This window comes from Maniola hyperantus, chromosome 8, assembly GCF_902806685.2.
Source record: "Maniola hyperantus chromosome 8, iAphHyp1.2, whole genome shotgun sequence".
Taxonomy (NCBI): domain Eukaryota; kingdom Metazoa; phylum Arthropoda; class Insecta; order Lepidoptera; family Nymphalidae; genus Maniola; species Maniola hyperantus.
The window spans coordinates 6679402-6695799 of NC_048543.1; the positions used below are offsets into that span (position 1 = coordinate 6679402).

Here is a 16398-nt window from a genome sequence, read left to right on the forward strand (position 1 = left end):
CGTAGGTATTCTAGGTAGGTTCTTACACAGTTAAATACAATAATTAAGTAGATTATTATTTTCATCTCAGCCTTGTGCTTGGTGATGACGCAACATTTACGGTATCTAAGTGTTAATGAAGAGCAAAGTAGATAAATGTATGGCATGGCACTTATTAACCCGGTGCTGGCGAGCGCGGGTGACGTGCGGGTGTGTGGGGCGTCCCCCTCGCCTCATACCCCAATTGCCACCTCGACCTGTCGCGGACTATACATGCTTACATCTTAATCACAATCATATTATTTTCTTACACTTAATCTTTTTTGTTTTTTCTTACGTTTGTGTTTCTTTCATAGTCTGTTACTTCTAAATTCTTCCGCACAAGTTATCCGTATAAATTTGCATGTTGTGGCCGCCTATAATTTGAATTAAATAATAACTTAGCACCTAGGATTTGAACAATGTATTTTTTTTTGTATGATTCTGTTGGTAGTTCAATAAAAAATAAAATAAAATATAAAGTCTAAGTAATAACTAATAGGTGTAACTACTTACTATAGGTAGGTAAGGACGGAGGGAGTTTGATAAGTTTGAGATAACTTGTATTGTCATTGTTGCAGACATATTTTGGCTCGTATTTTAGTAATGTCAACAAAAAAAACCCACAAGCATTTTAGCGCTTAAACTATCGTGAGTGATTTCCATTATAGATATTATAGATGAGCCCGGCTTACGTCGACTAACCACGTGAGTATAGTTGGGCTCATCTATATTTATAAACTACAAGTTTTGTATAAAACTCTTGCCATTTGTGGAAACGAAGATTGGCAATAATGAATACTACGATATCATGTTTCTAAATCTTGGTGTAAACGCGGCGTAAGTATGAATCACGTAACACTACAGCTCTCTAAACCTTGATTTAAACGCGGCGTAAGTATGAAGCATGTCACACTACAGCTCTCTAAACCTTGGTGTAAACGCGGCGGTTATATGAATTACGTCACACTACAGCCTTCTAAACCATGATGTAAACGCGGCGTAAGTATGAAGCATGTCACACCACAGCTCTCTAAACCTTGGTGTAAACGCGGCGTAAGTATCAAGCACGGCACACTACAACTCTTTAAACCTTGATGTAAGCGTGGCGTAAGTATGAAGCACGTCATACTACAGCTCTCTAAACCTAGATGTAAACGCGGCGTAAGAATGAAGCACGTCACACTACAACTCTCTAAACCTTGATGTAAACGCGGCATAAGTATGAAGCACGTCACACTACAGCTTCCGACGACAGTCGCGTCTCATACGCGCGCTTCGCACAGCGCACTGCCTTCATAAATTTCCTTTTATTAAGTAGCACTTTTTAGTATGTTTTACTGCACGCTTCCTTGCAAGCATTAGGTAACTTCAAAATTAAAAAATATATAATATGTCTTATTTTATTTATTAAATACTTATCGCTTGATTGAAATGCTTCCTGAGGTAGCTGCGCGGGGCTGAAGGGAAGTCACCAGTGCGTGTGATTGATATGAGATGATGCGTAGGTATAGAAATCGCATACGCGAAAAATGTTGTACTTACATGCATTTGGAAGTGTTTTTACAAAAAGTTTTTATGTCTAAACAAAACATAAAAGACTATTTTAATATTCGTTGTCTTTATAGATTTAAACTTATTTGATACCATATAAGCTCCTTAAAATGTCAAATATCACTTCTCCCGCACCACGCAGATAGCTCAGGAACTATATTTATCAAACAGTATGCCTATTAGCTACCATACACATACACGTAAGCAACTATTTTTTCTTCTTCTTTTCCGCGCGAGCGTCTTCCATGCCGTCCAACTGTTGTTTCAACTCAATCAATTCATTGTCTGGCACGTATCGGACTTCTTCGTGTTCTGGAGTATGCTCATGAACATTGAGCGTGCATCCCTCTGGGAGCAGAGCGCGCGAGACACGCAGCAAAGTCCCGAGAGCCCACGCAGGAACATCCGTCACCTAAAATGGTTTTAGAATAATATATATGTAGGTACTTGAAGCTGAAGTGGTAATGAGAGTGAGAAACATGTTTAAAAAAACAGCTAGACGTTGGGTTGGGGTTCCAAGGTGCTAGAATCCGAACTGTTTAACATACAATGTAAAAATTACGACTATTTGTATTATGTAGTTCTTCTTCTTCTTTTCTTGTCTATGGCTCTATGTACTGCGGTTTTGTAGTCCGCAATAATTCCGCCAATGTCAATTCAGTGGAGAAAACATCGTTGTTATTTGGTTCTTGAATTCCTTTCATGAGAGACTTTTCTTTCTATCCTTACTAGCTTATTGAACCCCCGACTTCCCGAATAAAGGGCCCATGAAGCACTAGGCTATCACCGCATTATTGTTTAGTTGGTGGGTTTCAGATGACAGGTTACATCCAATCATTATTGCAAACAACAACCTCTTTTTTTCATTTACCTGAACATTTCTTTCATATACATTTAGATGATATTCGGACTCTACTGCAGTGCTTGCAGGCTTGAACCTCAGAACTTTTAACTGCTGTGCTGGTGTTGCCCAACTGTAAACAACACAAGATTTTCATGTTATGAATAAATAATATGAACAGCAGTTAGACTCAAGTACATAGACTAGATAGGGTGTCTACTTTTCAATCCGTAATGTTTCCATTGGAATGATTCCAGTCCAAAACTGAAGGATCTTTTTTTTTAAAGGGTTTTATCTTAACAGGGAAATCATAGGATATCGTTATTTTTGTTACTTAAAGTCTATTTTTTAATCCCAGAGACTAGAATGACAGCTAGAAATGTCAAACTTAAAAATAATGATACCAGCTTAACAAAAATAGTGTTGTGAATACCTACAAATATTTATATGTAAGTATCGATTGCACCATATTGATATAAAGAAGAAGAATGGTATTTCGGTAACGTTACAAAAAAAACCTGTAATTCAGTCCCTGATATCATTAATAGTAATTCTGAGAAATGCCTAAATTAGTGACTACTTTGATATTAGAATCTGAATGAAATTTCCCAATCTAACAAATGTCTATTTGTTTTGTAGTTATTAGTGTTATATTTGAAGGAAACTGACCATTCTTCAACCTGTATGCCCATAATTTCAGCATATCTATGTATTTCTTTTTGGCAAGATTCAAGGAGTGTGAAATCATATCCCTTCAATTGCAAATTCAAGTAATCATATACAGGCTCATCAGGTTGCATACTCTGCAATACAAACAAAAATATATTATATTTTATTGCAAAAAAATTAAAATAAAATAAAATATATAATAATGAATTGGAAATTAACTCTCGCACATGATTTTGTGCCACACTTTCAGAACTTATCAATCAATTTAAAATTAAAGTGTTTACAAGTACTTTTGAATCGTCAAATTTCCACCACTCTGGTAAAACCTGTACTGGTAAACCACTAGTTCGGAACACCTGTCCTAACGAGAAGTACCAGCAAGAAACTCGGCGGTTGCTCCTTTCACAGATTTGATATACAATATTATGCGATGTATAAAAGTAATTGAAGTCCCGCTAAGTGCTGGAGTGAGCAGCAGGTCAAATCTACGCTCTTTTATCATTTACATAATTTTCGATTGTATTAAATGACAATTGACTTTTGGACCTTCCTGAGGTATAGCGTAGGAGTTGCAAGCCTATCACTGTGTCTAGTTAGCCTATTATGTAGATCACCAATTTTCTTGCAAATGAATATTAATTTGTCTTACAAAAATAGTTATCTACACTAATATTATAAAGAGGAAAACTTTGTTTGTTTGTTTGTTTGTTTGTTTGTTTGTTTGTTTGTACTGAATAGGCTCAAAAACTACTGGACCGATTTTAAAAATTCTTTCACCATTCGAAAGCTACATTATCCACGAGTAACATAGGCTATATTTTATTTTGGAAAAAAATAGGGTTCCGTAAGATATTTGGGTTTTTCGGACACAAGGTGTAAAAATTCAACCAGAAAAGTTACTTATTTTGCGTACGCTGCCTAAACTATAAAAGATAGAACCATAAAATGTTCTAATTAATTGTAGATCTTATAAATATCTACAAAAAAGTCCGCGTAAAGACTACATTTAAACGCGTTTATTTTACTCATGCTATTAATCCTTATCAAAATAAATGATTTCATCACTAAGAACAGTTTATGGAGATAATATTTGGTCTTTGAATGATTAAAATTGGACGTTTGGTTTTGAAGTTATGGCGAAATTAAAATATTACGATTTCTGCTGCACGGCCCGTTGTCTACACTAATATTATAAAGAGGAAAACTTTGTTTGTTTGTTTGTTTGTTTGTTTGTTTGTTTGTTTGTTTGTATTATATAAAGAGGTAATGTCGTTAAGTTTGTTTGTAGGGGGTAATCTTTAGAACTACTGAACCGATTTTAAAAATTCTTTCACCAGTAGAAAGCTACATTATTCCTGAGTGACATAGGCTATACGGGATCTTTAAAAACCTAAATCTACGCGGGCGAAGCCGCGGGGATCAGCTAGTTGTAAATATATTGATTGAGAGGCTTAAATAGTCGTGATGGTTGACACAAATTAGTAAATTGTTGTAGGTTCCCCTGGCTTCGCTGAGGTGAAATTGATATCTATATAAACATACATAACCAAAAAGTGAAAGAATTGTTAATATCGGTTCAGTAGTTTCGTTTATGGATCACAAACAAACAAATCTATCAGCTTTTTATTATTAGTATTCCCAGACTAAACAAGACAAATTGTAAGTAAGTAAAGCTCTGGGTGTGTGTACTTACAATAAGATAATCGGGTTCATATAAATCACTTTTGAGACGTTTCTGTTGACACAATGGAAAACTCTTTGCACAAACTTTACTGCTTCTCAAAATACTATTTAATTTAACCTGCAGATAGATTGAAAGAAATTAGTTAACTACCATATTAGTAAGTATACAGATGTAATATTTCTGAGACTGTGACTGTGACGAGATCTTGAAAATAATACTCACAACGTTAATCTTTTTGATAGCAAACATTTTATTTTGAATCAATTTAATAATATGATACAAATACTAATTGAAAAGATTTTCATAATAATAATAATACACTTTATTATATCCACTTAGCACATAGTGATTTGAACAATTTATCCAGGTCTATTAATATTGCATGAAACGAAATATAAATAATAAATAAAATAAAATTTAAGAATTAATTTTAAAGTTATTTGGTAAGGTATTTGTATATAATGTACTCCACCGATGTACTCTGTGGTATTTGTCACCAAAGTAGTGATTATATACTCTTTGACCATTAATTTGACCACAGATCAGATTAATTTTCTTTTAACTGGTTTTACGGCTCTGGGTTCTAACCTTTTTGAGCCTATCAGAATTCAGATTACCAAATGTGAGTTGACATGTACGTAACCACCACAGCACCACAGCCACTACGTGGGATTTGACCACAGACCAATAACATATAGGATGACCACCATTTTTTTTTCAACTGGCTTGAGAACGGCAGAGCTGTACTCATGTAATCATTATTACAATCTCAATTGTTCTGTTTGGTTGAATTTGTGCAATTCTTGTTGCAACAATGCATTGTGGCAAATAGTGAGCGAGCATTAACCAATCAGAGATGATTGCGATCGTGACATTGTAGCTGTCAAACAACCGCGGTAGGGCCCCTGGGTTCTAGCTCTTTTGAGCCTTTATCTATATTTTATAGCAGTGCATAATGCATAATATTTTGGCATTATAACTAACTAAGGTATATCGATTTTTATGAAGATCAAGGTCAAATCCAGATCCATCCTTTAGTTTTAGTTTATAAATAGGTAATCTAAGGATTCTACGGATCTAGTGGTTTCTGTCGATTCATTTTGATGTGACCTTCGAATAAATCGATTCAAAAGTGAGGCGCAAATTAAATAGGTTAGGTAATAATTATTACTTTTCTCATTCACACTAATGAAAAGCTAGAACACAGAGCTGATTAAAAAATTAGATGGTGGTCAATTTAATTGTCAAATCAAATGTCAGTTGTCAAGTGAAAAGGTTATCGAAACTAGGAATAGAATAGGAAAAACTTGGATAAAATCAAAAATTTGGAGTACGGTACAGTGTTTTATTGATCGGAAAATAAATGGTGAATCGCTAAAAAAATTTAGAAATAAAGAGGATGGCATCAACGGGTAGTACACCTTTTCCTAAATGGCAGCTAGCTATCCTTCTCGGCGCTCCTTTAGCAATCGGCTTAGGTTACCTTTATCTAAGAAATAGATTAGAGGACCCCGAAAAGAAAAAAGTTGCTGAGTTGAAAGCAAAGACCACGATCTCCTTGGATAACGAAGACAACGCTAAAGCAGCGGAAAGTGCTATAGAGCGGGCCATGAAACTAAAGGGTGCTGGAAACCGAGCATTCCATGCAGGTGAATACGATAAGGCTATTTCTCTGTACAATGAAGCAATTGAAGCATGCCCACCCGATCGTCCTGTTGATCTGGCTACGTTTTATCAGAACCGGTCGGCTTGCTACGAAAAACGAGAAATGTGGGAGCAAGTGAAAGAAGATTGTACTTTTGCACTTAAACTCAATGAAAAATATGTCAAGGCCTTTCTTCGGCGATCTCGAGCGGCCGAGAAGAGCGGCGACCTGGTGCTCGCTCTAGAAGATGTGACATCTGCTTGTATTCTAGAGAGATTCCAAGTACAAAGTTCCCTGGTCAATGCGGATCGCATTCTTAAAGCACTCGGCAGGCAACATGCTCGCGAAGCTCTCGCTAAAAGACAGCCGGTCATGCCATCCAAACATTTCATCAAGACTTACTTTTCTGCTTTCTCTGAAGATCCTATTACAAAAATGTATGTGGATAAAAAGGAAACTAGTGGTTTTGCAAAAGCAAAAAATGCACTGGATGCTCAAGATTATGAATCAGTAGTTGATGCATGTACTGAAGAGTTAGGCAGTGACGGGAAGTACAAATATGAGGCACTACTCTTGCGAGCAACATTTTATCTCCTTCTGGGCCAACATGAAGATGCACAGGTTGATCTTGCAAAAGTGATTGAAAGTGATGCACCTACTAAAATTAGAGTCAATGCTCTTATCAAGCGAGCCTCGCTATTCACACAACTAGAAAACACTGAACGCTGCTTGGAGGATTTTGGCAATGCTGCAAAGCTGGACCCCAACAACTCTGATATCTATCATCACCGGGGCCAAGTGTATTTGCTGTTGGAACGAATGGACGAGGCCACTGCAGAGTTCGCCAAGGCTGTTGAGCTTAATCCTGATTTCTCCATTGCTTACATTCAAAAATGTTATGCTGATTACAGACATGCACAATTGCACAAAAATGTTGGAGCTTTGACACAAGTGAGAGCTGACTTTGAGCGTGCCCTGGAAAGGTTCCCGAGATGTGCTGAAGTCTACATCCTCTATGCTCAAGTGTTATCAGATCAGCAGGAGTGGGGGCGTGCTGAAGCTCTGTTTGAGTCTGCATTGGCTGTTGACCCCAATAACGCCACCTTATATGTACACAAGGGACTTGTTCAGCTTCAGAAGAGCACAGATTTTGACAAAGCTGTCAAATTAATTAACAAAGCTATTGAAATTGATGACAAATGTGACTTTGCATATGAGACATTGGGTACAATTGAAGTACAAAGGTGAGAAAGCTATTCTACAATTAAATTTTGAATTTACAAAATATTTTCCCATGATAAGAATTCTGATTAACCTTGTAATTTTGGTTATGTGGGCTAAGATAAAGGTTATCAATATTAGTATTTGATTTGTTTATCTTTTATATTCATACTTTATCTTATTTTTACTCTATCAGCACCTATATGTAAAATAGTAAATAGATTATGACAGATCTTTTAAAATTATAATATTTTCTACGATAAGAACTAAAAATAATATTATATGAAGTTACATACACAGTTTAGGAAAATTATTAAATTATGTTTTCATTATTAACTGAATCTCTGACTAATCATTTGAATTATATTATGTGTAGTTTGCTGTATAATATTTATGTTTAAATGAATAATTTTTCAGAGGCAATCTACGGAGGTCATTAGAGCTTTTTGAAAAAGCTATTGCACTGGCTAAGACAGAACAAGAGATGACCCACTTATTTTCCCTGAAAGATGCTGCAGCTGCCCAGTTAAAGGTATCAGAACGTTGGGGCTTAGACTGGACTGTCAGTTAGACTGAATTCTGGGCTCAGTTTACAAGCACAACGAGAAAAAATCCAGTATAGTTATGGTACGTCCAAATAGTAATTTGGCGATATTAAATGCTTTTTTTTATTACTTGTCTATTGTGACTAATTCTGTTGTACATCATCTCTAAATTAAATTAAAATGACCAAGTCTAATTATATTGCTATCCCTTTCTTATTGCTCCTTGCAGAAAAGGATCGCATATAATTTGGACCTGTCAATTTAGTTGAGAGATTGGGTACATCAGAATTAGCCACAATGAAATAGTTATTTAAACGTTTTACATACATCTGTTAGAAAATGTTGCTATATTTTAATAACTGATATAATTTGACTTATAGATTTTCATAAATCTTATATTTGTAAAAAAAAATTGAAGGTTTGAATAGAGATGTGAGTTTAAAGTTGTTTTTTTTTAGTATCACTACTTAATATTGGAAAAAATCTCGTTGTGAACTAATTGTGCTAAAATAATTATTATCATATAAAATGCCCACCCGCCATCAGCTCGTCGCTTCTTCTCCAGACTTTTCCCTAACATTTATTATTATTATTATATTAATATAGTCATCTGTAATATGACTTCATTGCATGTAGCATACATTATTATTTATACATATAATGTACAAATATTATATGTTTGTGTGTATGGACAGTCTCAAAGTATCTCATACCTGCCTTTAATTATAGTAAATATGAATAAAAGTGTCAGTGTTATAATAATTTACTGTAATATTATTATATGTACATAAAAAGTATTTGTTGGTATTAATTTTATCATATGTATATTGTGATTTTCAATTATTGTAATTTAAATTTATTACAGTCCTTTTTATTTTATGGAAAGTAATATTTTATATTACCCACAGGCCACAAGCATTTCGAAATTGCACTACTTCACATTGAAGTTCTTAATTCTTTTAAATAATTATTATCTTAGTAAGGATTAGTATGTGGCATTTAAATTATAGTTTTAAATTATATCTATCATGTATATTGCATATAGGATTAAATATTATATTAAAATTTAAAAATATCAAAAAAATTTATTATATTATATTGATTCATTTAATAATATAATATGTATATTAAACAATGCAATTTTCTGTTAAAATGCTCAAGTTTTTTCTTAATTTCAGTAAGGCAGATTTTACTGCGTTTTTTTTACTTAATAGTGACGAAACTGCGGTGATATCGGACGTGACATTTCACTTTTTATTCATTAAGTTATTTTTGTCTTCTATTCAGCATCTTTCACTTGAAGTGAAACATTTGAACACAAAATGAATCAAAAGTGATGAATAAATTAATTAGTAAATCAATCCAACTATGTTGGATTAGCACACAGATTGAATTTGTGAGCAACTTATTTTTTTTATCTAAGGGTCGATTTATTCCATAGCCAAATAATATTAAACAGCGGAATTTTGAGGTTTTTGACAGATTTTGTAATGATAATATGTCAAAACATCATTTCTTAGTTCCTTAGTTTAAGTTTGTTGGGTGGTTGTAAAATCAGCCTAAATGTTATTGGCAAAACTTTGCCAATAATTCTGGCATTTATCTTTTTAGTGAATATTTATAATATTAATGTGTTGTGCATTTTGTAATCTTTCCCAAACTACCACTACCACTTCTAGATTAATTAGCTTTTTAACTTAAATAAAAAAAAACTTAGTGGGATCACAATATAATGAATATTATGATTGTGTTTCTGACAAAATTGTATGAGATGACGGAATGTAATGATAAAATCATTATCTGATTATCTAAAATCAATCAGGCGTTGTAATCAGACTTATATAAAGGTCAGCTTTTATAAATATGCATGCATTTATAACTGCCCTTTTACAACATTTATGTAAGTTTTCTATATTTCGAAATTATTACCTAATATTATATATTTGAACCATTCAGTGTGCGCGCTACCCCTAAATTACCTATTTATAAAAAATTGGTCAATCGCGAGTCGGACTCGCACATGAAGGGTTCCATACCATCGTACAAACTTAACACTTCAATAATTTTTTTAACCACAAATTCACGGTTTTCAGATTTTTCCTTTTACTTCTGCTTTAAGACATTGCTATATGCCAAATTTCATGATTCTGGGTCAACGGGAAGTATCTGAAGATATTGAAAAGTAGCCTGTAAAGGATTTTGACTAAATAAACTTGTTCTATTATGTATTATTATGTACCATAATTAGGTATTATTTAACTAGCTACTCCTTACAAGATACTTTTTAGAAAGTTTTCATTTAATATGACTTTTGGGTCCAAGTTAGGAAAGTACCTATTAGAGTGCATCGCTCACTTCAAAGTCGAAGCAGGCGGGCCAGTGTGGCGCCGCAATTCCTGGCAGTGAGTGCAAACAGCTATTAGTACTCGTACTTTGATTGGTAGAGAAGGCGCTCCTCTTGAACGCCCGTGCTGCGAAGCCGCCGAACCCGCGCCGCGCCTTGCCGCCTCGTCGACTTGATCTTGTGAGCGATACGCTCGAAATTGTCTAGCGTTGTGTGAGAAGCGTGACAGCGATGGGTTGAGCGGTGCGGTTGCACACGCTAGGTGCATCTTATTTATTGTATGCTACTCGTCTTTAAAAGAGCCCAATGTACAATCGATTTAAATATTTGAATTGGAGTGCTTATATTGGAGCATGGTATGAATGCACCTCGAAATTACCAGTTAGATTGTGAGTTTAGAATTATAGATTGCAGAAATATGGTTCTACAAAAAATTGTTACCTCACCGATAGTGTCTAGTTATCAATTTATGAAAACTAAAAATATAATATAAAAAATATCAAATCTTTTATTTTACCGTTACGATGCGGTGTCACTAACATGGATATTGTATAAAAGCAGGCGTTCATCGTCATCATCATCAACTGATAGACGTCCACTGCTGGACATAGGTCTCTTGTAGGGACTTCCACACGCCACGGTCTTGCACCGCCTGGATGCAGCGGCTCCCTGCGACTCGTCTAATGTCGTCCGTCCACCTAGTGGCGGGCTTCCAACGCTGCGTCTTCTGGTGCGAGGTCGCCATTCCAGCACCTTGGGATCCCAACGTCTATCGGTTTTACGAACTATGTGCCCTGCCCATTGCCACTTCAGCTTCGCAACCCGTTGAGCTATGTCGGTTGCTCTAGTTCTCCTACTGATCTCCTCATTTCTGATTTGATCACCTGAACTATTACACCATAAGGGCTGAACCTATTTTGACGGAACTTTTACAGACAAGTAGAGGATTAGCCAGGGAGTAACATAGGCTACTTTTTTAACCGACTTTCAAAAAAGGAGGAGTTGTGTTTTTCTACCTATTTACACCGAAATCTCCGAGGCTACTGAACCGATTTACGTAGTTTCTTTTTTAATTGATAGAGAAACTTTGTAACATTGTTCCATAAAAAATTGGATTCCAACTCCTCAATCCTGGAGTTGAACTATCGTTGAACTCGAGAACTCAATTCCTCAGACTTCAACCTTGATGTTGTAAGGAATTGCATTTATAAATCGTGGTGATTTTAAAAGTGGTTTACTAAGTCGGTTAAAAAAAGGAAAGACTAAGCCGACGCGATGCTGCTTGCTTACAAATCGTACTAACATTCCTATTTGCATTGGGATTTGAAATCGGTACCTACCTATGTTACTTGCCAGCGGGACAGGAGTGGATAAGGCGGGTAGAGACAGAGAGGCACGAGGGGTGGAACGGATCGGCGTGATTATTCTGCATGAAATAGTTGACTAGAAAGTGACATAGGCTACTTTTTAACCGACTTTAAAAAAAGGAGGAGGTTCTCAATTCGACTGTATGTTTTTTTTTTGTATGTTTGTTATGCGATTACTCCGTCAATTATGAACCTATTTTGATAATTCTTTTTTGGTTCTGTAGGACATACTTCAGAGGTGGTCCCATTTTAATTTGGTAAAGTTTTGATGAATATCTTCGGAGACGGAGAACGGAACTCCTCAATTAATAAGAGTAAATTGCTCGCGATCAGTGTAATAGCTTTGTAAACAGTAGGGTTTTAACCAGGCAAAGCATATTTTTAACCGACTTGAAAAAAGGAGGACGTTCTCAATTCGAATGTATGTCTTTTTGTATGTTTGTTACGCGATTTCTTCGCCAAATATGAACCGATTTAAATGATTCTTTTTTTGTTTGGTAGTTCGTACTTGAGAGGTGGTCCTGTAAAATATACTTTGGTGAAGATCTGATGAATATCTTCGGAGATGGAGAACAGAACTCCTCAATAGATAAGAGTAAATTGCTCGTGATCAGTGTAACAGCTTAGTAAACAGTAGGTTTTTAACCAGACATATCATATTTTAGTACGATAGGGCCACTAAAAATTGTGAAATAAAAAAAATTCAAAAAAAATGAAAACCGACTTCAATAACCACCAACACTGAAAAGTAAAAAATAATTTAATTTATTACCCAATATTTTATGTATACAAGAGTTATTGTAGTTCTACAGTAATATTTTTTGGACTAGTCGGTGCGGGTAATAAATTAAATTATTTTTTACTTTTTAGTGTTGGTGGTTATTGAAGTGGATTTTCATTTATTTTTGAAAATTTTGTATAGGCTAAAGAGTTCCCACGGGATTTTTAAAAATCTAAATCTACCCAGATGAAGTCGCGGGCATCAGCTAGTTTTAAGTAAAAATGGAGCACACTTGAGCCAATCGCTCGAATGACGATTTCACAAACACGCTACAAGTCGGTCTGTTTGCCTGCATTGTAACAAGATCGCCTCGAATGGTACATTACAAACAAACTATACAAGTCAATCTCCAGTTTTACAAGTCAGTCTCTAGCTTTAGGTACAATTATAAAATCAGGCGGGCCATGACATCACGTGTTCTACTCTTATTTATATTTTATTTTATTATACTCATTTATGATACGCTGGCTTTATTATGTTACAACGGGACGTGGAGCTATAAAATATATAGTGAGGATCCATTTCGAAGACGAATATTTTCCCCGAGCAGAAGAGATATTTGCAGACTGCGATGTTTCTCGACAGTTTTCTGTAGAGGTAGGAAGTGTAACTACTTATTAGAAACTAGCTGATGCCCGCGACTTCGTCTGCGTGGAATTAGGTTTTTTAAAAATCCCGTGGGAACGCTTTTATTTTCCGGGATAAAAAGTAGCCTATGTCACTCTGCAGGTCTTTATCTATACCCATGCAAAAAATCACGTCAATCCGTTGCACCGTTGCGACGTGATTGAAGGACAAACCAATAAACCAACAAACAAACACTTTCGCATTTATAATAAGGGTACTGATTAAAGAATGAAATGATTAGGACTAAAGAACTAGCTTACCTAGTCCTGCAACTTTGACCACGTGGCTTTACGCAAAGATCCTGATCTCGATCCCGTCTCTTGCGTGCGTGCGTGTGCGTCTTCTTCGTTCAGTTTCGCTTCGTCAGCTATGCTCAGTATTTTATTATATCACTAGATTTGTTTAGTGAAATAGTAAAATTGAGTTGTCGGTTTAAAATCTCGCGGAGTTTGATCGTATCCCTGAGGGATATGGCGAAATCCCGGCTTGTTTACCATTTCCCTGCGACATATATATTCTCTTTACTGATTGACACAAAAGTCAGGATAAATGTATTTTATACTATCTCTATGTATTTAAAGCGTTAAAATCTATGGTCCTATCTAAAAATTATAGTAAACAAAGCTAAGAAAATCCAAGTAGACCAAAGTAAACAACGGAGATTTCGCAAACCATGAGCATAAACGATATTCTTATTATAAGGGTATCGAGACTACTAGTTTTAATGTGTTGTGTGTATAAATCGTCCGCACTGCTGTGTTACAACTGTTCTGCAACTCACCGCGTCGACAGTCCATGCGGTGGAGAATTTGCTCAGTCTTCCCAGGAGTTTAACAACAGTCGTTATTATTTACTTAACTGTTCTGGGGGTAGGTACCAACCTTATACTAAGTAGATAACTCTATTAGAGTTAACTTTAAAAATGGCAGGCGTAGAATCTATAATGAAGTATTTACTAAGTACCTATAGGTAATAGATACAGTACGCGGCAGAAAGCAGTCTCTGGCAGGAAGTAATATACATCGACTTTTAGAAGGAGATAGCAGATTCGTTGAGGCCGACAAAACTATGACATATACGTATGAGTGACAGAGACAATGTTCTACAAAGCTGAAATGAAATACCGATGTACCTACATCACTTTCTACCGCGTACTGTACATAGATTTGTGCGGATTTAGAGAAACTTTTGTAGGCACCACGCGACTTTAGAATAACTCCGAATTTAGAACTTTTTCAAACAGAAGTAACGTTCGCGCTGCTATCGTTCGAAAAAAGATTTCAGTCCGTCTAAGAAGAAAGCTGTTTTGCCCCCATCTTTTAACAGACCAGCTTGTTTTGAACAAAACAGCTAGATAGCAGCAGTTTTTTTATTAGCGCTTGACTGCAATCAGACTTGCTGGCAAGTGATGATGCAGCTTAAAATGAAGCTCGCTTTTTTAGATGCCTATACCTCTGATTGGTTGATGCTCGCTCACTATTGGTTACAATGCATTGTTGCAACAAGAATACTTATTATAAATTCAGCCAATGACAACAATTGCGATTTTAATAATGATTGATGCAGGTTCTCCAGAATCGACCTACTGTTTATACTTACTTGTTCTACAGATAACGCAATGTGTTTCGTCCGATCTTGGACCGCTCGAGCTAAGCACGCATGGATTGTACAACGGGGATGTTATCAAGTCAGTCGTACCGATCCTTTTCCGCAAACTATGGACACGCCCACTAGAGCCATGGCTTGTAAATTAGAACGGTAATAAAATAATAATACCTACATTATGAATACCTGAGTAAATTCAAGGTGCATACAACTTGTGTTAGTCTTGCACGACGATTGACGGACGACGCGCGACGGTTCACCTATCGAAGGGTGCCTCGAACGAAAAGCATGCGTCTTCCTAACTCTTTTCGTTCACAGCAGAACAGTATATCCTAGGTACCTTTATTTCATCTAGATACCTTTATTTATATAGGTATATATCTAATACTTAACTGAATAGTCCATAATATTATTAAGTTAGTATATTGAGCACAAAAGATTTTATTTTTAACCCTCGAGCAAAAAGAGGCGTGTTATATGTTTAGCGTATACTTATATATGTGTATCTGTGTATTTGTATATCCACCTTGTCTATCATTGGCATCGTCTCTCAAACTCCCAAACGAATGGACCGATTTGAATGCGGTTTCTTTTATTTGAAAGCTTCAAATATAGGCTTTCAATCGAGATGGTTCTTAGCTATGATTGATGAAAATATGATCAATTGAAGCTATTAAGTATCAGCTGTTTTCATAGCCGGGCGGCGACGTTGGGATCTCAATCATCCAGTTGATTTTATATTACTTAAACTTCTCTTATGGACTCGATCCTGACTATACTACGCAATTTACCTAATACTGTCGGGGGTGATTTAATTTTTTAATTTGAGTTTCACTTGCACTTGCTTCATACCGATGTAGTATAAGTATGTATGTGTATGAAATCTGCTTTAAGGCTTGCTGATGCTGAATACAGGGTGTGCCTATGTCGAGCCGACTGGTGTAACACAACATCCGTATCAAACGACTCGTTCGAATACCTTCAAATTCTAAAGAACTTTTTATACATATTCAGCATTTATGTGATTTCATAGTTGGTACGACGAGGATGGAAACTGAAGAAGTGAACTGTTTGTGATTCATGATTTTCTATGAATTGTGGGGATTGCAATAAACGGTGGCTTTATAGGTTTATAAGCAGCTTTCACTTTATCTTAGTTGCCAGTGTCTTTCTACGAAAAGGATGGTAAGAAACGTGTGTGTTAGTGGGCCGCGTCCGCTGCGCCCGAGCCGCATACATCGTTTTTTGTAGAAAACTGACAATCTAAACCTACATAATTAGAAAAATATAATGTTCTTACTTAAGTATTCCGCTTCCATTTAATTAGTGTACCTATAGTACGCGACAGGTCGAGATGACAATCGAGGTATGAGGCGGGGGGATGCTCCGCGCACCCGCACGTTACCCGCGCTCTCTCGCACCGGGTTAGCGCGGGTGCTGTGCGGGTGTGCTGAGCGTCCCCAACCCGATTGCAATCTCGAACTGTCGCGTAGGTAC

The 16398-nt window shown here is 36.0% G+C and overlaps 3 protein-coding genes across 3 annotated transcripts; 2 read left to right on the plus strand and 1 right to left on the minus strand.

Annotated features, from left to right (window-relative positions):
• Positions 1-1407: 1407 nt before the first annotated feature.
• mRpL48 (mitochondrial ribosomal protein L48) lies at positions 1408-5247 on the minus strand. Its single transcript, XM_034970814.2, has 5 exons — positions 4989-5247; positions 4776-4883; positions 3083-3216; positions 2444-2546; positions 1408-1984 (listed from the first exon to the last, which is right to left on the minus strand). The coding sequence occupies exons 1-5, from the start codon at positions 5013-5015 to the stop codon at positions 1781-1783; spliced, it is 576 nt and encodes a 191-aa protein (XP_034826705.1). The 5' UTR covers positions 5016-5247; the 3' UTR covers positions 1408-1780.
• A 595-nt stretch (positions 5248-5842) lies between these two features.
• On the plus strand, positions 5843-11020 carry Tom70 (translocase of outer membrane 70). Its single transcript, XM_034970874.2, has 2 exons — positions 5843-7655; positions 8050-11020. Exons 1-2 carry the CDS (start codon positions 6166-6168, stop codon positions 8201-8203), a joined length of 1644 nt encoding a protein of 547 aa, XP_034826765.1. The 5' UTR covers positions 5843-6165; the 3' UTR covers positions 8204-11020.
• A 2909-nt stretch (positions 11021-13929) lies between these two features.
• On the plus strand, positions 13930-16208 carry LOC117984252 (uncharacterized). The gene is made up of 3 exons (XM_034970875.2): positions 13930-14165; positions 14907-15054; positions 15796-16208. The coding sequence occupies exons 1-3, from the start codon at positions 13970-13972 to the stop codon at positions 15932-15934; spliced, it is 483 nt and encodes a 160-aa protein (XP_034826766.1). The 5' UTR covers positions 13930-13969; the 3' UTR covers positions 15935-16208.
• The last annotated feature ends 190 nt before the right edge of the window (positions 16209-16398 follow it).